The 21,272-nt window shown below is 39.2% G+C and overlaps 1 protein-coding gene across 1 annotated transcript in view; it reads left to right on the top strand.

The window, feature by feature from the left end:
- Positions 1-21,272, top strand: part of ZNRF2 (zinc and ring finger 2) — a 58,756-nt gene that overhangs the window by 22,941 nt on the left and 14,543 nt on the right. Inside the window, exon 2 of the mRNA XM_048300803.1 lies at positions 8,098-8,193. Within this exon, the coding sequence (XP_048156760.1) occupies positions 8,098-8,193 (96 nt within the window). The remainder of the gene's footprint in view (positions 1-8,097; positions 8,194-21,272) is intronic.

Here is a 21,272-nt window from a genome sequence, read left to right on the forward strand (position 1 = left end):
AGGTTTCACCTGAGTGGCAAGTGGCACCACTTGTGTACAGAAGCCTCTGGAATGGTGATAGGGTTAGTTTCTTCCCATACTCCTGATGCTACCCTGCCAATGTGGCTAGAGGAGCACCTTACTCTTGTCTCTGCTTGCCAGAGATCTGATGATGGAGCGCCATGAGAGAGAAGGAAAGTGTCTTTCCTTTGTTGTCCTTGAGTCAGATTTTGGAAGGGAGTCATCACACCTACGTGTAAAAGAGAAGTGTGTTTCCTTGGGTTCTCTCACTTGTGCCCCTCCCTTGGGAAAGATGCAGTGGAAGTGAAAGATATTTTTCTGGGCAAAGTCTCATTGTTAAATGGAGTTTTTGGTTGAAAATATGTTTCTCAAGCATCATAAGCCAAAAGCTGAAATCATCTGGGTTTAGGGTGTGGGTGGAGCATTTTTTACATGAAAACTGAGGCTTGCTCCCAACCAAAGTTTATATTCAGACTTGTCAGTCTTCAGCTGCTTCAGATCCATTGAGAAACTTGTGGTATGGATCTGTCTATGATGGGACGGGTGTGATGTGTCTGACATGCAGGTATGAAGGAGTAAGTTAAAGAGTGAGTTAATAGCTTACAAGTCACTTAAAAAACTTCTTGTTTATGTGCTTGTCAGTTTGAAAGTGCAGATACTCTAAGACTTTGGATGATGGAGGCTTGAGCAATCTCTCATTTAGCTTGACTACAGATCCCTATGGAAGATGGGATGGGAGGGTAACACTGACCCACAAAACAGGTGGAACTAAAGAGGTCTTTCCTTCTCCCTTTGTTGGGTGCTTGCATCGATCTGAAATGTCGCTCTTAAAAGGCTGTTCCTCTAATAACAGCTGTTCTTATTTTTCTATTAAAAGTTAATATCAATCTTTCCACAGGTCTTTCCTGCCTGTAATTTCATCTTCTGGTTTGCAAGATATATTAAAATTGGGCTTTTTATTCTCTCTCTTAATGGTTGTGTTCATTCATTTTTCTAAACCTGTGCAGCTGTCAATTATAATCATCATCACATGTTACTTTTACATTGATATTAGACACCTGAAGTTGTGCAGTTGATAAAGGCTTTGTTTACGAGTCAGAAAATGTCTTGTTCAATTTCTCTTCTTCATTCTGTACTGCATTATTTTTCAGTGATTGCTACTGAAGACCTAACTTCCCCACTTACCAAGATGAAGGGAGCTGAAGAAGTTATGTAATAAGATTCTGTCTTTCATAACTTTTTGCTTAGGAGATGAATTATTATCCAAACATATCTTTCCTAATTATTCTGTGGAATCCTTAACTAAAATAGTTCAGGGTTTTTTTTATCCCCCACTTTATCCCCCCTTTCCCACTGAGTTCTGTGGCACATTTAAATCAGAAAATACAAGAGAAAATTCCTTGTTTCCCTCAAAAAATTCACAGGTTTATTTACTTCAGTGTTATGGCACAGAAGTGGGGAAGAAAACCCCACTAGATGATGAACCTGCAATCAGTCAGTGCTTGTTTGTTCTTATTGTGGCTCAGTTTTCTAGTAAAGACAGAGCTTAGAATGTTTGTATTGTGTTCCTTATTTCTGTTTGATTTCCTATTCTCTCCCAAAGTGAGGGGAGTGTTTCTTTATTTCTTTCCATCTCCAGAAGTCTTTCCAGATGGTGCTGTGTTCTCCTGGCTTAGACAATTGACACATAAGGAAGGATGGAAGGTAGAGAACCAGATGTGATTTTTCACTGCGACATTTTCTTCCTTTACAAAAAACTTATGTCCATAAAATGGCAAACTTTCTCTGAGTAGCCATTTGTATTGCCAGCTACAGCACCTAGTAATTTTCCTGTAGAAGGTTCCCTGGGAACTGGTAATGCTCTTTTTTTTTTTTTTTTGCTTTCTAATTTAAGTACTTTTTAAAAATGTTAGTTCTTTGTTCTTGAATTTATTGTGAAATAATTTTCATATTCTGTTTGATGGCTAGGGTAAACTTGCCAGGTAAGATGTTAGCTGTATTAAAGCAGTATGCTTTCATGTACAAAGCTTCATGGTTTTGGGCTTGCAGAATGACTCATTCTATTTTTCCATTTCATCTGTCTGAAGAGAAGAGAGAATTCTGTGGCCATATAATTCTGATAGACCATGTGGTCTTTACTGGACAGCTTTTTTTTTCCCCCTTCTTCAAGTTTTACAAATTAGTTTATAGATGAAAGGAGTAACAGAGTTTTTTCTTGACCAGGACTATTACTTCACCAAGAATCTGAATTATTTCCATTTATTATTCTACCCTTCTTAAAATCTCACTTCATAGTCTTCTACACAGTTGAACAGAAAAGGAAGAAGTGGAAGAAATAGAGGCATTATGCTATGACTTCAAAATATTTATATTTTTGATATATATTCTTATTAGCCAAGCTAGAGAATGTGGTCTAGGTGAAAAAGTAGGTGGATGCTGAAGTAGTTGGGGAAAAAAATCCTGCAGCTGCTCTAGGAAAGCAATTCAAATCAAGTATCACAGTGGTCTGCTTTGGGTCTGTTTTCAGTCAACTCTTTTTTTGGAGGCTGGAGACTTGAAAAAACTAAGTAAAATGCTAACCTTGTAAGCACTATGGAGGGCAAAATTTGGGTTCATAGTTGTTTTTAACAAGTTAGAAGAGTGCTCATAATTGATTAAAAAAAGACAGATGAGAGTTACTAAATGTGAGCAGAAATACAACACTAAAAATGGAACTTGGCTAGCAGCAGTTTTGCTGAAGATTTAGGGGTTGTTGTGAGACATGAGAGGAATGAGCCAATCACCTGTTGGTTTGTTTAAAATGTACCTACCTATATATACACACATAAATGAGATATCGCTGTGTATAGATAGATCTACATATAGCTGACACCTAGTTTAATGGAACAATGTGATAGGTAAGTATTAATTCCTGCTTAGGACTTGTGAAGTCTTAGACTGAGAGCTCTGCCCAGTTCTTGGCAGTGCACCATGGTAAGGCTGGAGAGAGGCCAGAGGACAACGAGAGCGATAAAAGGTTTAGGCATCAGGGCCTGTGAGGAAAGATTAGAGTAACCTGTTTTTTTTCAGACTAGGGGAAAAAGGTAAAGGGCACACACTTCCCAGTGTCTACATGTGTTTTATACTGAGCAGAGTTACTGACTGTTTTCCATGTCTACTGAACACATAAGAAGTAATCAACTCTTTTTTTGTGTGGTATTGTTTCCTTTTTAGCAACATTATGCAGGCTTTCTTTGTATGATAGTCATTTTGCATACCATCCTTATACCATCATATTTACTGGATGCTGTGTTTCCACATGGTCTGTACTTCTTTTTCTAAGTACCGAAGAGCATGTGTGAATATGTAAGTAACACTTGTCAGGCTTCTTATTCTCAAGTACACCTTAGAAAAGGTGTGTGGATGCAAGGATTTCTCTTATGATTTCTTTAAATGCAAAACAAGGTGGACTTACCCATCTCATTTGAAAACACCAGGATACAAAGACTTCAAATAGTAATATGCTGCATACTTTAAAAGAGCAGCTGCTCCCATTCTACTTTTAGTTTGGCTTTCTCAGTGTTCCACTTATGTTTTCTACTGATCAGGCCGATTCAATTTTTTGTCTTGGTGCAGGTTTCATTTGTGCTTACCTCTTGCTACAACTGTTTAATATTGGGTGAAAGGATCATTCACTCTTCTGTGCAAGTCTAACACGGCTTCAACATGTTTCCTTTATGTGCAATTCTGTGACACTCTGCACTGTGTTGTCTGGAAGCTCTTAGCAGTTCTTTTTTTTTGCACCACGAACTAGATATTCCAGTATAAATGCCAGCATGATTTTGTAAAAGTCTTAGAGATCCAGGATTGTTATTCATTGGATGTTTTATGTTTGCTCCACTGCGCACTGAAGTGCAAGTTAAGCAGTCTGATGTTTGCAAAGCAAGGCAAACACAGTAAGGTATCACTAAGAGGTTGAAACTGGTACCAATAGAATGAGTGGCCACCCATCAACCTGTCCCTGTGGGTAGTTACCAAGCCTGCCAGAAATGAAAATTATGGGTTTGATAGATGGATGTGGGATTTCTTGGCTAACTGGAAGTTCACTTGCAAGAGATGGCGGAGCTTGAAGAAAGTGATACATTCAAGAGAGAATGAGAGACAGAATTCACCTCTGATATAAGTCCTGATACTTAAGCAGGTTTAGTTATTTCAGATTTTCTGTGCCACTTTGGGATTTTCTAGTAGCTGTACTGCAACTTTCTGTTCTGTCTCCATTTCTTGTAATTGTACTTTTTTTTCCAGGATTTTGGTTTCATTTTAAGTAAAGTGTTACTTTCAGTATTACAGTCAGGGTTGTGAAACTAGATGGTGGGAGCTTGTAAGAATTTGGCACCCTGCCCTCCTAAGGATGCAGCTGTAAAAGTCAGCTAGAGGTGTGTGCTTGCTCAGTTTTGGTGCTCAGTTCTTTAGTGCTGTACTTCTGTATGCAGGGAATGGGGTGGGAGGTGGTTTTTCAGCTGACTTAAAGTGTGTCACAGGCAGAGTTCTCTACTATGGGAAAAGGAAGGTCAACTTTGCAGTTATGTGCCAACAGTGACAATGCTAACACAAAGGTGATGGTTTGTCATCTTGGATAAAAATAAGGGATGCTGTGAAATCAACTACTTCCTAAAAGCTGGATTTTTACCTGGACCTGTATATTATCTGCTGTGCTCTCCTTATAAAGAGAGTGAGAAAGTAGTTAAGTTTCATAGGTTTTTGGAACACACTTCATGTGATGCTACGTCATCTGATAACTGCTTCCACTTTTTTGTCTAAATGTCTGTGAATTCATTATCTACAAAATTCCGTAAAACAAGTCATGTGGAGAGCAAGTTATTTCTGACCTGTTGCTGATTGTTAAAAGTCATGTGAAACTTTCTTTAAGTTACTGGAATTGTTCCTTGAGACTGATGGTAAAAACAAACATAGGCTATAAATGTTGTTAGCCTGCTGGGCAGGGGTACAATAGAGTCTTTGTTCTTACCAAGTGGTTAATTGTAAACTGGGTCATGAAACTATTGCCTTCACATTTGAGGAAAGGTGGGAAAATACCAGCTTTTTAGGACCTTCAACTGGCCTGTGGACAGTGTAGATTGTTCTCTTATTTATATTTTTCAAATACAGTTAGAATAAAATAAATATTATGTCTGTAGTAAAAATAATTGTTCTTTGGGGTTACTAAACAGAGTTGGAAATAGTAATTTCCTTCATGCAAAACTTACACTATGCATCTCTTGGGGAAGATGGCTAAATCCAGGAGCTGGATTGCAGCGGAACATTGTGAAATGAGAAATTGGATATCACTTGTATTTAAAGAATGTTTCAGCAAGTGTTATGAGCCCAAGGCTCTTTTTCTGCTATTATGCTAGTCTCTGGCATGCAGCTGATTGTGGTCACTGGAAAAACATATTTTCCACAAATACACCTTTTACTTCCATCAGCTAAGTTGTTCCTTAAAGCTTATTTAAGTCCTCTGTTCTTTGGGTTCTTCAGTTCTGCACACTGAGTAGAGCTACAGAAGTCAGGTATCCCAGACTTGCTGTGTCAGGAGGATGTTTGTGGTTGTTTAACCATTACCTTCACATCCCCCCTGACACAGTACAAGCCACAACAAAATGTATTGTTAAAATTCTTACTATATTGCTAGAACACAGATCATTTACTAGGTTTAAAGGCAGGTGCATGGTAGTAAAAGCACGTTCATCTGTATACTGTAGGTGGATAACCTGAAAGATTTGACACAGCCATCTATCTTCAAGCATGCTTTTAAGTAAAAGCAGTATTATTATTAAATTAGCGTTATTATAATTATTATTTATTATGATTACCTATTATGTTTATTATTATTATAATAATATTATTGTATCAAGCTCTCTGTAATATTTTATTTGGATTAAAACATTTCCTCCAAGAATTCCTGGGATACGTACCTTCTTAACACTGTTAACTTTAACAATGGTTCTAAGGATCTGTTGGTGGTGGCTGTCCCTGCCCCCTGTCACTCCCAATTACATGTGCTCATGACTCTAGGGAATAAGCTAGAAGAGTTCTGTCCAGAAAGCAGAGGGGACTTGTTAATGACTGTCCCAGTGCTTAACTAGCCATGAACATAAATGTTAACTTGCTGTAATGCAAACCCTCCCTTCTGTCACAGCAGGACTTGGTCTGAAGCATATAAGGAAGTTAGAGGCTTTTTCACATGAAACTGTGTTGTCAACTACGCCTTATAGAAGCATAGAAATGAAAATAATGCATGGGTCTTATAGTCTAGTCACAACCTAGTAATCAGCAGCATTGGGGTGATAAAGATTGGGGGTGATAAAGATTGAGAGAAAATTTACCCTGGGTCAGTTTTTGAAGAAACCCATTATAAAACAGTAATGGATAGGTTTGGGTGTTTGGATGACTGAGATACTAAGTTTGATTTTAGTCATGTTGAGATGTAGCCTGGGTGAAGGAGGTGACACAGTGGCTGAAAGGTCACTGATAAGGCTTTCAACAAGTAAATAATTCCTTTCAACTAGTTTTTTCCGAAAGACATGTTTCTCTGTGCTGTGCTTATTGATCTGTGGTTGTAACTGTTGTTTGTAAAGATGTGGGTTGGGGAGGAGGATTAAAATTAGGGAGAGAAGAGCAATATTTAAACTGGAGTGTAAGATTGATACAAAGAAGAAATAGATATGACTAAAATTGGAAGAAGCAGAACAATACTTTATCTCAGGAAGTGGTTTCCAGCACGTGTTCAGCTGCTGCCCTAAGTTCCTTAAGGTTGTTACTAGTTGTCCTCTTTGACTTGCTTCCATTAGCTGCCCATAAGAAATAATTTTTTTGATAAAGGAAGTGCAGTAGTTGTATTGAGTGCTAATGCTTCAGGTTAGTTGCTTGATCTACATCTGGATAATAATTAACAGAAAAGATGAAAATTCTCAGGCATCAGTTACTTGAAAGTACAGCGTCAAGTTGCTTGTCATCCTTGACTGACTCGGTTTTTGGTGGACTCCCAAGGATAGAAGTACAAAAGCAAGAGGCAACAAACTAAAACATGTGGGAGCAGGCCCAGATGGGCATGTTGGTGGAAGGTGCAGTGACCTTTTATACAGGCCTGCATCATTACTCTTCAACAGCACCAGAGAGGAAGTTGTGCCTTTGTGCTGAGAGTGGATGTAGATTAGATATTTTTGCTGACTGTTGTCCTATTGGACAGTCTGCCTGTAGGTGTACTCCTTAACAGCGACTACGCATCGAGATCCCTGTTGGTGGTTTTTTTGTCTCTCACTTGTGTGTTAATTATTCAATAGATCAAAATCAATCAGGCTTTTCTGTGGGCTGTAAAAGTTGTCCAGCTGATCTTGTCCTTTAACTGGAAGACTGCTGTCTTTGGCAATGACATAAATTAAGGCATTAAGCACTTTTGTCATAGACTGTTATGCAGTTGCATCACAATCCAGACTGTCTTAATTATTCTTTACCCCTTGTTGCCTAAGGCGGTGACCTCAAAAGCTAAACAAGGTCATGCTTGGCTAGGATGAGAGCAGTCAAATTCAGTGCTACAGGAAATATTAGTGATTCAGTAGGTGAGGCAACACCCCTGAGTTAATATTTTCCCAGTGCCCCAGACTGGTAAAAGATGCTGCAACTTGTACGATGAGATGTAAAACCAAGATCCTTGGTTAAAGTTTCAGTGCAATTCCTGGTAAAAATGAACATGTTAATTCAGGGTTCCTGCCCAAGTTCAAATTTTCATTCCTATGTCCTCTACACATTTGTAATTTCTGTTTTAGTAGAGTCATCTGATCCTCTTGCTCCTGCCCTAAACTGTTCTCAAAGTTGTTGGGAAAATTTGTGTTCCAGAGGTGCTGACAGTGTTTGCAGAATGATTTCCAGAAATGATCCATTTTGAGACCTTTTGAGATCAAGGGAATTCTATTATGTAAAAAAATGTCAGGTCAAAAATGAAAAGCCTCCAGGATTTCTTTTTTCTTTCTTTTAATGTGTGCAGAATAGCTTTTTGGCTTATATATATATATTTACTATATGGTTGAGTATGCTCACACATATTTTTATTTTCCATAGGATTCAAGTGCCCTGTATGTTCAAAATTTGTATCTTCTGATGAAATGGATTTACATCTTGTGATGTGTTTGACAAAACCAAGGATAACCTACAATGGTAAGAAAGAAGTAAGCTGATAATTATTTAATCATTTTAAACATCAGTGTGATAATAATCCTTTACTTAATAAGATATTCTGGTAACTAGTTTGGTGGACTCAGAAATTATGTATTTTTTTTTGCTTGTAGTTTATTTTTTTCAAATTAATTCCTAAGAACTTGGTCTTTTTTTACTGCATGCCATTATAATTTGCCCTGTGTAGTGCAAATATAAAATTTTTCTTGTTTGAATATGTTTATTCCATTTTTTGACCACTGGTGAGTATGTGTTTGTGTTTATTGTCCAATTGAGATATGTGTAGCTTACACATCCTTTCATCTAATGACATCAGGTAGTGAGGTGGGTCAATCGAGTCTCCTGGGGGCTTTATTAAGAACTGTTACTTGACATGCTGTGCATTTGCACATTATTCAAGAAAATTACCCTTTCTTGAAGGAACTAAAGAACTTCTTCTTTGGTTGATTCCATATGTGATACTTCATAATGACTGTTTATATGTTTTTGTTGTTTTAATTAAACTGGCCAATATCAAATGAATCACCTGTAGTAGCACTGGTTTTTCTCTCTACTACTAAGCTCTCCTTCTAGGCAACCTTTAATGCAAGGCAAACAGGACTTTTGCCACTGAGGTTGAACCTGTCTATCACTGTGGCTTAGGCTGACACTCAGTTCTATGGCAAGCACACAGAAACCCAGGGATTAGAAAATTATACTGAAATTTTAGTGCCTGCTTTGACAGAAAATCTTACAGTGCATCTTCAATGAGATTATTGCCCACCAGTCATCCAATGTCAGAACAGAATGCAGTTAGAAAGAAATTGTAGAGAGGAGAGGGAACTGAACTTTTTTTGGACGTGAACAGCAAGAAGCTGAAAGCTGGTGCTTGCAAGTTACATCAGGGAAAATCTGGTTCAGTGTAAAGTAGAAATGTCACATAATGAGGGTGGTCAAGGCACTTGAAGAGGTTATGCAACCTCCGTCCTTGAGCAGTTTAGTCTACCTTGGTTGTGCTTTGAGTGAGGGGCCGGGCCAGAAGACCACCAGAGCTCCCTTCCAACATAAGTTATTTTTTACATAAATAACCTGCAGTGTCATGGGCTCTTTGACCCTCCAGGCACCTTGCTGTTATGGTATTCTATGCTGGACTTTTTTATTGGAACAAGTCTGGAGAATGTTTGGACCCACCTTATTCTTCGGATAGCATAATGCTATCCAATACTACTGGCCCTTAATTGCAAAAATAATTTGAAATCGTATGCTTAGAGTCGTGAAATCCATTTGAAAGCACAGTACTTAGGAAAAGTAAATATTTCTTTTTTCTTCCTGGTGTTACCACACATATATTTGAGAAGATTGACTTCATCTAACAGAGAGGGCTTTTTTTCTCTTTGTTTTTCCTTTTTAAATTTAGATCTGAGCATTTTCCAAGATAAGTTGTGTTCTGAGGGATGCTGGACATTGGAAAGAAGAGAAGCAGGCAGCAAAATGCACTTGGGATCAGTTAGGGTGGAGCAGGAGGAGGCAGACTGGCAGAGAACAAGCTCTGGCACTAATCCATCTGATGGGGTGTGCACAAATTATGAGTTGACTGGCTGAAATCCTTTGCCCCTGCTGCTTCCTACACGTACATATGAGTGCACTCAGCTGGCTTAACTTTTGTTCAAAGATATGGCAATTACATAATGTAACATCTCAGAACTATTTATGATGTTTGTTTGAATCACAGTGGTGCCGTATTCAGACTCCTTTTGCCTTCTTGCACTGTTTCAGCTTACACTGCTAGTTGGAACTCCTTTGGGCCATCTTGTTACCTTTGCACAGTATTTTAAGTCAACAAATGAGCAGAAGTAAAACCTGTGAGTGGCAGCTGAAGCCACTATGGATGATCTGCAGCATGACAAAAGTGGTTGTGGGCAATGCAATATGAGTTAACAGGAGCATGCCATCTCTCAGTTTAGGTGTCTGCTGTACAGTGAGCCTCAGGAACTGATTCTAGGAAATGGTTATATAAGTGTGAAATAAGGAATTTATCAAATTAGGTAGGCTGGTTTGAGAGAGATACTTACTTAGAAGTATGGTCTCATTTTCATAAACACTTCATGGAAGTGTGCATTGATCCTTGTGGCTCCAGTTGGTTAGCTCCTGGAGTCACAGACTAAATCTTAAATTATAGCCTATAGCTGGTTATTTAAATTACTGCAGCACAAAGAAATTGAGGATAGGGCTTCTTAGTTATGCAGTGCTAAGTTGTTACTTTGTGGTATGCTTGTGGTCCCTTTAATGCAGCTAATGAAGGAAAATTAACTAGCAGATTGGTTACTTAATGCTGCCATGATTTCAGGCCTAGACCTGCACATGACTGTCTATATGCATGCATTTTTTTCTTGTCTATTTTGCTGTTTGTCATCATGAGAGCAGTGATGAACCTGCCTTTTGGCCATGGGCTGAGGGCATCTCAAGTTTTGTTTGAGAGAAGAAAAGATGCTGCTGTCAACTTTTGATACCTTCTTCCAAAATGGAAGGCATCTCTTTAGGCTTTACTTTCTCATTGTTATCTTGTCCTTATGCCATATATACTCGAATAGAGCCAACCAGGCATCATTTGCTTGTGTTGGTCACTGATAATTTCCCAGTCCTGTTATCACTAGAAGGAAAAATACCTTTTTTCCTCTTCTTTTCCCCCCTCACCTTCTTTTGTCTCTGAGGTTTGTGTTGCAGGTAGATGAAGGGAGCCTTAGACTTTGCAGGTGCAGAAATATTTAGAGATTGAGCAGTTGGATTGAACTGTGCTTATGTCTAGTTCTGTTCTAGATGTTTCCTCATGATACCGTAAATGTATTAGTTGTTCTTTCTAAGAAACACCAGGCAGCAAATTGTATGTATTTTGTCATTCTGAGAAGACAAACCTTTCTTTTTAAATATGAGTCTAAGGCATAGAGTCTCCCCCAGAAAAATGTTATAAGACTGCTTAGTTGTGATTTGAAGTTTAAATAAATTAATGAGTCCTCCCAGCCAATCTCTAATTGCTTTCTGAGCTACCTTTGTGCATTGCATTTGGCAGTTGAAAGGGTCGGTGAACTGCAAACTTGGACAGCTGTCTGATTTACATGTGTTTTCTGAAAGAGTGGTCAAAAAATTGTCTCAATTCTATGCTGGACGTTGTGCTGATTTTCATGTAAATATATCAGTACATTTTATTGGCCTTATTCTTTCAAAATCATGTGACTTGCCTGCAACAGAGATCTCATTGCTGACTCAATCTGGCATGTAAAAAGAGCTCTTTCTTATTTTCTGTGGAACTTTGTTCCACATTTCTTAAACTACTTGTGGTGTTCACACATGAACCAATATACAGGCATTTTTATACAAATGCTGGTTAAATGAATGGTATTGTGCAAAAAACATTGTGGTGTTTGGTGATGTTGTCTTGAAAAACCTTTCCTAGCAATTAGCAAATACTGTTAGTTGCTGAGTTGCTGAGCAGCCGGAGTAGGTCCCATACACTGGTTAAGCACAGGTTGCCAAAAGCCAGTTTTATGAAGAAAGTGGGTTACTTGCTAGTTGACAGGATTGTTTTAAAAAGACTGCTGAAATACTGTGTAGCTATACCTGTTCCTTTGAGCTTCTTCACAGTGTTAAATGAGGCCCCTTGCACCATCTTGTTCAAAGTTGTCATGGAGACGAGCAGGGAGCCCACTTAGGGACTACTCTGTGAAAGGTGTTTCTTATACTGTAGCCCTGTGTTTTGGTCAGGCAGGGGCATTTATATGTGAATTTCCTCAGTGCTTTGGAAGCAACTTGCCTTAACTCCTTGCTGATGATTAGAAGTGCCTGGTGAAGTTTGGGTTTTGAATATAATTATTGTTTATTTTGTGTTGTTACAATGTTGATACAGCTTTTTTCATTGGAAGATGTTTTATAAAAAATTGAGGAGACGCTGGAGAGATTTGTGACTTTAGATACTTCACAACAAATGCACCCAATTCCTTCTGATGAAACCCTGCAGTTGGTTCTGAAATAATTCTGGTTTTCATTTTTAAAATCCTTTGTTTGTTTCTCGGCACACTTCGTAAGACTCCCTTATTTTTATTATTATTAGAGGGCCCCTCAGAGGGCAGGGATAGCAGCCTGGCACCTGGCCAGATGGGGAAGCCAGTGACCCTGGAGAGCTGGGGAGAGCCAGTCAGCTCACTAGACTGGTTGGCTGGCTTGGAGAGCCAGCCTGTCCTCTTTCAAAAGTTTTGACTGAATTAGCACATTCCTGTGGAATATTTTGGGTTTCATCAAGTCAGCACTTTCTGTTGGAATGGTGTTCTACTGGAAACTTTCTAAGCTGATCTCCTCAAAGCTGCTTGCTCAGGGGTGGTGCTGCTTTGACATCAGTGCTGCTCTCGCTCAGACCACTCTGCATTTAATTCACATATGGCAGTGGGTCTGACTCTTGACCAACATATTTACTCAGGTTCATTTTAAGGAGAAAAGCTTTCACTGGTGTAATTCAGAGAGGAAGCATGTTGAGACATCCCATGCATGAACTGCTGAAGGTTTTTTCCTCACTTGAAGTAAGGGCTTCGTAGTTTTTCTTTTTAAATTACAGCAAGTGAATTTTTTAGACCTATCATATTAAAAAACAGCAGGAGATCAGACATCACAGATAGTAGGGATTATAGATATGATTTTATATTAAGAGTTTATCCAATTTCTTTGAAATTGAGAATTACCATGTGGAAAACTATTACAGACAGAATATTAAAAATTAAGGTATGTATACCAGAAGGAAAAACAGGATTGGAACTCAATGTGCTCTTCCTGCCTGGCAATGTTTTCTCGGGTGTTTGGTCTACCACCAGACATGAAGAGTGGAATGTTCCGATGCCATCTAACTAAATTCAGAGAATCACAGGATATTCTGAGTTGGAAGGAACACACAAGGATCATTGAGTCCAACTTGTAAGTGCATGACCCACACAGAAATTGAACCCACGACCTCGGTGTTTTCGCACCATGCTCTGACCAACTGAGCCGATCTCAAGTTGACTTGGGCCACGACAGTGCAATTGATTCAGATTAGCAAGGATGCAAAGAATGGTTTTGTAATGACTTAAACACACTGATCTTTGTTCTAAATCAATTTGAGCGGTTGGGTTAAGTTTTGTCTTGTGAGGAGAGCATTTCTTGCTGGGACTGCCACATGCTGCAACTTGCATGTGAGCAAGTGTCAGGATCTTGAGTTGGAATCTGTGTAAGCAGTAATCCTTCTAGAGGACTTGTCATCATCGAAATGACAGCCATAACATGCATTTTGATCCAGAGTAGAGACTTAAATACTGGCATGAGTCACCTAAAGCACTAAATAAAAATATTTTGGAAACATTCTTTGTGAATGGGGCTCACCTAATTTTTAATAACACAAGTTATAACCTTTGTTGATTGCTGTCCGTTTCAGCATCTTTGGGGCAAGATACTTATGCCAGAACTTGAGTTCATATTGCTCAGTAGAAGGAAAGAAAAACCGTGCACATTAACCTAATATTTGAAGCACCAAAATGCATGATTCTGGTAGTCCTGCCCACTGCAGTGACTTGGTTTGCTTGGTCACTTCTGTGCACCAGCAGGGCTGGTGCTCTCAACTGTTTTGACTGATACACTCAAAACTTAAGGAATGAAAAGAATTATTAATTTCAAGTTAATTTCTCTGCCAGGGTTCCTGAGATCATACCCTGAAAGACCTTGCAAAAGGGCATCTTGCCAGTCTGCCTGGAAAAGCTTAAGCCTTCCTCCTTGTCCTCATCCTTTAATAGGACTAGACTTTCAGCAGAGCAGTACAAAATAATGCTAAGGCACATCAGTTATTTCATTCCACTTTATCCACGGTGTAAAATTCTCCATAGAATTTCTTGATTCTTTCATTTTAAAAGTTTAACAAGATTCTTGGCTAAAAGTTTCTAGCTTCTTACTCTGCCCTAGGTGGTTCTGTGCTCTGTCCTCAGGGATGCTGGGGAGGCAGAAGAGCATACTTTAAAAGATATTTAACAGAACATGTAAAAAGACAGTTATCCCCTGCTTGCAGTTAAAATAGTGGTATTTACTCTTTCTTTTGATCTTTTGTATTCGTGAACATCCTCCAGAGTAGGAGGTTCATTCAGTTTCCCTAATGCTATAAAACTGTTTTCTTCAGTAGTTCTTGAAAATATAAAGAGCTGTTGGACTTTGAGATTTTGTTTAACGTGGTGACCGTAGAACATTATTATAGTAAATAAAATTTTCATCTCAGACGTTTGCACAGATGTTCTTCTATGAATTAATATAATATCAGCTCAGACTTTTCATAACTTGTCTTGCAAATCATTATCAAATTTCAGGAGGGAATTGTCATATTAAGAACAGAAATTGTGTTTGATGTAATGTTTGATTAAAATATATTGACTGGTTTTTACTTTCTCCCTTTAAGAATTGTTGATAATGTTTGAACAAGAACTTTCACTGATGTTCACCAGTCTAGGCCAAAATAGCTACTTGTCCAAACCAGACTGCTGAGCGGAACAGTGGCAAACTTAATTTCTTCCTCTGTTTGTTCAGTAAAGCTGTATTCCTGCCATCCCAAATCTCTCCTTCAACAGTTTTTGGTACCTCACAGAAGAGCATCACTGCAAAAGCAGCCTGTTACACTTCAAGTTTGTTGGGAAGGGAGATTGTTCATCTTAAAGAGTAATGGTGATAAATGTCACTAAACAAAACCACAGTCTAGTTCAACTTGTGCAGCCTGTGCCTGCCTCCTAAAGGGAGGAGGTAGGACCTGCTTCAGTGACCCCATTCCAGCCTCAGTCCCTGGATGAACTGGGTCAGTCTGTTACAGTGTGACGTTGCAGCACTTTTAGAGGCTGCAGTCTCTTATCTTTCCTCCACACCCACAAACTGTCAGCCCTTTGCTATGGAGCCAGAAAACTAAGCTGTGTGTTTGTAATGGTGTGGCTGTGAAGAAAGCTCATCAAATGGGAACATAGTGTAACTGACAGGGAAGTACTTGGAATGTCTGGAGAAGCAATTCCCAGAACTGCAGACTGCCCCATTTATCTCAGCAAGATATACTCTTGGAGATGTAGTGGTGGTGGTTGAGGTATCAATATTGCTTATTATTTTACTTTTCGTGCAAGAGAAAGGGGGATATAGATTTGTAAATAAGCTATGACAGCTCACTTTCATGGTTCAGGTCGGAAATGCTCGATAGATGATGCTGGATTTTCTTTCTTCTGTAATGAAGTAAAGTCGACATGCTTGGATCCTGCTGAGAAGGACACAGTGCAGAGATCACATCTATTAATATCTTAAACTTTGATTTGTTGTGCATGTGACTTATTCTTTTAACAAGCCTTTGGGGAGAAGTATTTTTTGCACACTTTCCCTTCAGCCAGGCCTAAATCTGTTAGACTGAGCTTGCTGTGACAAAGCCATGGCAAATCACTCCTAGCCAAAATAGCTGCAATGTCACCTCATACTTAATTCAGTTCTGGAGAACAGGACAACTTTTTTTCTCAGTACACTGGGATTGCCTTTATATAAATGCATACCTGTGCCGTGGGAATATTTTATATGCAGCACTGGATAAATACAGTAAAGCTTTTGTCAGCTATAGAACAAGCCTGTTTCTGAAAGAAATAGAGAAAATGGGATCATTCATGTGCTGAATAGCTCAAGTTATTTCTTTTGCATATATGCTGCTCCTTAGCCTCAGATACTGCTGTTGTCTTGCTGTTGCACTGACAGTGCTGCTGAAGTCAAATGACAATTTTTGTCCTGGAGAATGATAGATACACCTGTGAACCAGTGCTGCAAGGAGCATCTGCGGGTGACACAAGGAGGGATGCAGCTCGGGCGAGGAGGGGGCCCGATACCTGCGCTGTGTGTCACTGTGCCTCTCTTACATAATGGCAGCGCAGTGCCGCCTGCAGCAGAAAGCCCAGGGACAGCTCTGTCCGCTCGCTGGGCTCTGACTCCGCAGCACGTGATGCGGGCAGACAGGAGCTACCTTCCATGCCTTGCGCTTAATCACTCTTCAGCTCTGAGAGGTCATTCAGAGGATGTCATAAATCGCGTCTGCAACTGCTGCAGTCTTGTGACCGCTGGGAACTTAGCTCCAGGGGAAACAACGTTCCTAGTTTTGCTAGTTTTGTATGGTAATTCTGCCGTCTTTAAAGCTGATACCTCTAAACCCTTAAGATTTTACTCATTTGCTAGCAGCAATCTGCTCTTTTTTTTTTTTTTTTCTTCTTAGTTGCCCTGTGGAGACAAAACCTTGAAAATATCCCTTTTCTAATCATAGAAAATGGATTTCATTTGCTGGATTTTGAAATAAAACTACTGGAATTCATTGGGTTTTAAAAAATAAATGCCAGACTACATCTCACTGCGATCAAGTGATCTATGTAGGATTTTCATAGTATTTCCTTCCCTAAATTCCTCACTGTTTTGCAGGAACTAATAGAGATTATTTGCAGGTCAGGACTTTCCTTCTTTTTTTTTTCTTTTTTTTTTTTTTTTTTTTCCCCCCCTAAAGAAGTATAAAGGAATAAGAGGCATTCCTTCTGGCTCAGAAACTGCCCCAAGGGCAGCTCAATTTGAAAGGATTGTCATTTGTAATTTATTTTTTTCTCAAGATTAAAATCTTGCTTTAAAACCTGCTACCCTGTGATTACTTACATAGTCTTGTGCTTGTGAGGTGCAGACTCAGCCATTCAATGTAGAAAAGAAGTCAGTCCAGCTTTTGTAGGGGACTTCAGTGATAAAACAAGCCAAACTCTTCAGAAACAAGCTGGGTGAGAACACTGCTAGTGTGATAGAGTACTCTCACTTCTAAACTGGAGATTATTATCACTGCTTACACAGGGGAAAAGATTACCAGTTTCTAGTATTTTTAACAAAATCCAGTGATTCTAGAACAAGCTGTAAAACACCTACTGACACAGGTACAAAATACTAGACTTGCCTATTGTATCCTCCCTGGGAGAACCTCCTTGCTCCCCGAAGTTTGTGTAACTTTGTCTCACGTCGCTACAGATTTGCTCAGCTTCAGAAATAACCCCAAATTCTAACACACAGCTGAAACATGAGAAACTTCACTGGTGTTTAGTGCTGAACTATATTAACGAACCCTTGTTAAAATTTCCTCATAAAAACCTCAACTTCCATTTTAACCCAGCACTAACAGCTATCTGTAATTTGAAGCTGTATCCAATTTTCATCATTTTGACCATGTTCCTCATGCCCTCCTTCCTTGTGTGTAGTTTCATTAGATACTATTCATGTGTAATGTTAAACATTTGATAGCCCCTGTGTAGCTAAGCAAGAATGTGGTATTCACTGTTAATTTTTAGCCCATAAATAATGTTTATTGGTTTGGAATGAAGAGATGGAGGAAGGAATAGTTTGGTTAGCACTTAGGGGTTTTTTTTCTCCCTAGTTCCAAGGAAGTCTATTTTAATCTATGGCTTTATTAGCTGAAATGATGTTATAGTGGTGTTCAATAGTTTTGGTAGCCTCTAAATTGAAAAAAATGAGGAGAAAAATAAAACTTTAATATGGCTGTAGAAATATACTGCCAGATTGTGGGCATGTAACTTGGAACAAATACTGGAGAACTGTCTTTGGGGACTTTTGGTTTTTTAAACATATCATCCTTGTTAATCTTTTTGTGTTACTGTTCATGAATGATCATGATTGCTGAATACTGTTGAAATTGTGCTTTTTTATTTCACTTAGTTGCTTTAAAATGTAAAGGAGGGTTTATTGGTGGTTTGGTTTTTTGTTTGGGTTTTTTTTCCTCCTCTTGCAATTCAATACCTACACACTCAGTATCTCACTGGGATAGTAATAACCTGTAGGTACCTGTTAGCACCAGAAATACTGTATCTCTATGCTTGCTGCAATAAATTATAATACTGGATAATGGGTTAGTGTAGAGTAGAAAAATGGAGATAACTTTGGAAACTCTGACTCAATATCTGATGCTATCAGAACCTTTTGCATTCAGACATGTTTTGCATTCCATCTATATCACAAGGATAATTGCATTTAAAAGAGGAATAGCTTGTAAAAAGCAGTCTGTCTGCTGTGAACAGAAAAGACAGACAAGTAAAAATTATGCAGTGATTTATATCCTTGTCCCATGTATGCACGTTAACACCAGACATTGTGTTAATCTGGAGAAGGCTGATCTGGAGCCTGCTGGGAAAAGTACCTCTAGGCCTAGCACCTGGCACTGGGGTTAGTAAGCCAGCCTTTATGCACACTGAGTTTTGGCACCAGTGTTTTCATTGTGTGTTGCTTGGTAATGCATCGTATCTTCCCTAAGAATAGTGTCTTAGTCACACACACCTGCTTTTTTTCCCCTCCTCCTGTTTTACCTTAGGCTCAGAGTTTCATCTTTCATGTCATCTCCCTATGCACTCATTTTGCGTCAGATCAAACCAAACTCCTCTGCAAGCTTGCAATGAGTCAGTTACTTGGCCAATGTTAAAAGACTGGAAAAAAGACTTGGCAAAACTCATTGTGCTCAGGGCACCTGTAGGAAGCCTGGAATAGGACAAAGTGAACAAAACATGGAATCAAATCCTTCATCCAACTTCAAAACGAGTCACCATTAAAGTAACCCACATTGCCCAGACTAATAGGATAGATAACTTCATCTGTGCTGCTTCTCTTCATTCTGTCTCTCTGACTCTGTTTGGGGACACTTCCTGCCCTACCCTTCCCTTCTGTGAAGTTTTCTAATGCACTTGTTTTATCTGCCTTCTGTCAGGTGAGAGTTTGCACAGATTTCATTAGGCCAGTGTGTCCCCATCACACTCCTAGTTTATTGCAGACCATGAAGAACGAAACTTCTTCTTTGAAAATCTTTGCAAAGCAACTCTGGCTTCTGGCCATAGTTTCAGTGATGGTGAACGGTTGAAGGTTTGCCATTTGGAAAACTCTTCTCTGCAATGTTTTTGGTCTCCTTTTGGGTTGGGGATAAAATAAATTCAGTCACTTTAAAAAGCTGACAAAGCAAAAGGGATTTCCTAAACTCTGTGGGGATCTTTTTGAACAGCCATATCAACATCCTGCACCTTTGAGATCTTATCCAACTTAGATCTTTCTTTCAGCTTCATCAGACAGTCATCTTCTGTTGTTTCCTCTGCCACATCTGTGCTCTGCCTTACCTGCCAAGTTTTTAAGAACATTGTTGGTGATAGCATCCAGTCTTGATTTGAAAAAGTTGCTCATTTTAACAGACTTACAGCATTTGAGTGAAGTCTTCCTTCTGATGGTAAAGCTATTGAAGAGACCTGTCTCTGCACTGTATTTGGGAGGAAATCTTTACCCTTCTCCTGACCACAGTGGTAGTTTTTCTTCATGAAATCATTAACTCAGATACCCAGGTGATTTACTACCAGAAGAAGCTTCTATAGATAAATGTTCTTGGGGTTATATGCCTGGCTGGTTGTGGTGGGGTTGGGATTTTTTTGTTGTTTTGATTAGTTAGTTGGGTGGTTGTTTTTTTGGTGGGTTTTGGTTGCTGTTTGTTTGGCTTTGGGTTTTGTTTCTTTACCTTTGGTAAAGAAGTTATCTGCTATGCAAGACAAGCTGGAATTCGGGTCTCTCTCATTTTTCTTGAGTGTACCCTTCTTGGTGACCCTGCCCGTTGCTTAAGCAGAAACTATGGTTCACCCACCTTTGAACTGGATTTCTGGATTGCAGACCCAAGTTTTTAACAGGCCTAAATTGATTTTTCATCTACCATTTCAGTCTCTTAGTGTTGATATGGATTGGTGGGTGCATATAAGTAGCACTTAAATATTTTGCTTTGTTTTACTCCTGAACAAAGAAAAACAATAGAAGATCTGCATGCATGGATCCCACACTTTTGTTCTTTCGTGCCTGTTTCTATAAGTTTCCTTCATCCCAGCTCTATCTCCAGCTCCCTGTAAGAAACAATCCTCTCTAAATGCAGCAGACTCTGTCAGCAATACGTGCTGGTTGCCTCTGGCCATTTAATCAACCACTCCTCCTTTTGTAGCATACTTGTGGTGTAAGAACCTTTTTGATGGTAAACTCAGCCTTGAGAAGTGTAAATCATTCTTACCTGATGGGAGCCAAAGAGGATGTATTCCCCAAGTGATTCTTTCTTTATGCTGTTTCCTAAGGTATCTTGTTTTGCTGCTATTTTGTTTCTCGTGGGTTTGCCCCCTTTACATGCTGCTTTTAACTCCTGACATTCAAGATTAACACCCGATACCCTGAGAGGTCATGTAATACTGATGAAAAACCAAGAAAACAGCCTGCAGGCAGCTTCCTTATTCCATGTGTTGCAATGAGCAGCTTTGTTTCAGGCAGCATGTGCTGGGCTACACCGTTCATGGTGGGATTTCACAGTGGGGCACAAGTTTTCTACGGCTGCATTCAAGACTTTTTCACCCAATCGATTCCTGAGAAGACAATAGTTAGAAGTATTATCTCCCAGAAGCAGCGTTTCTAACAGGAGCAGGGTAAGCCTTGGGACAAAACACAGCATGCCAAGGAAGACTCTTCAAGGTACCTCTTGGGTCATTCAAAAAACAAATATATGTCAGTTCACTTGAAGCGGGGATTTAGTACAAGATGGGTGAGTCTGGCAAAAAGTCTACATCATGTTCTGGAGGACAAGACTGTTTATTTGTGGTTCATTTATGAACAGGTGCAGCTCTTTGGCCCATACCTAGGCTAAAATTTGACAATTTAAAGACATGGTACAAATGGGGTGAATAGAACTTGCCTTTAGAAGTCAGTGCAACAGAAGAAAGTTATTTAGCTACCTTGAGATGATTTAATGTCCAAAGGCATCTTAAACTGCAAGCAGACTGATTAAACAGACATTGGAAAGACTTAAGCAGAAGTTTTAGAGTCAATCAGATAATTGTATTGAGAGCAAATCTTGAATTACTGTGGAAAGGCACAGTCACTGGCAATAAATTTCAAGATAGGAGGACAAGACATTTCATGTCCAGTTGGGCTGATAGAATTTATCTAGTATAAATACCTATTTCACCCCAACACTTTCTGCC

Source organism: Corvus hawaiiensis, chromosome 1 (genome assembly GCF_020740725.1).
Source record: "Corvus hawaiiensis isolate bCorHaw1 chromosome 1, bCorHaw1.pri.cur, whole genome shotgun sequence".
In the NCBI taxonomy this organism is placed as follows: Eukaryota; Metazoa; Chordata; class Aves; order Passeriformes; family Corvidae; genus Corvus; species Corvus hawaiiensis.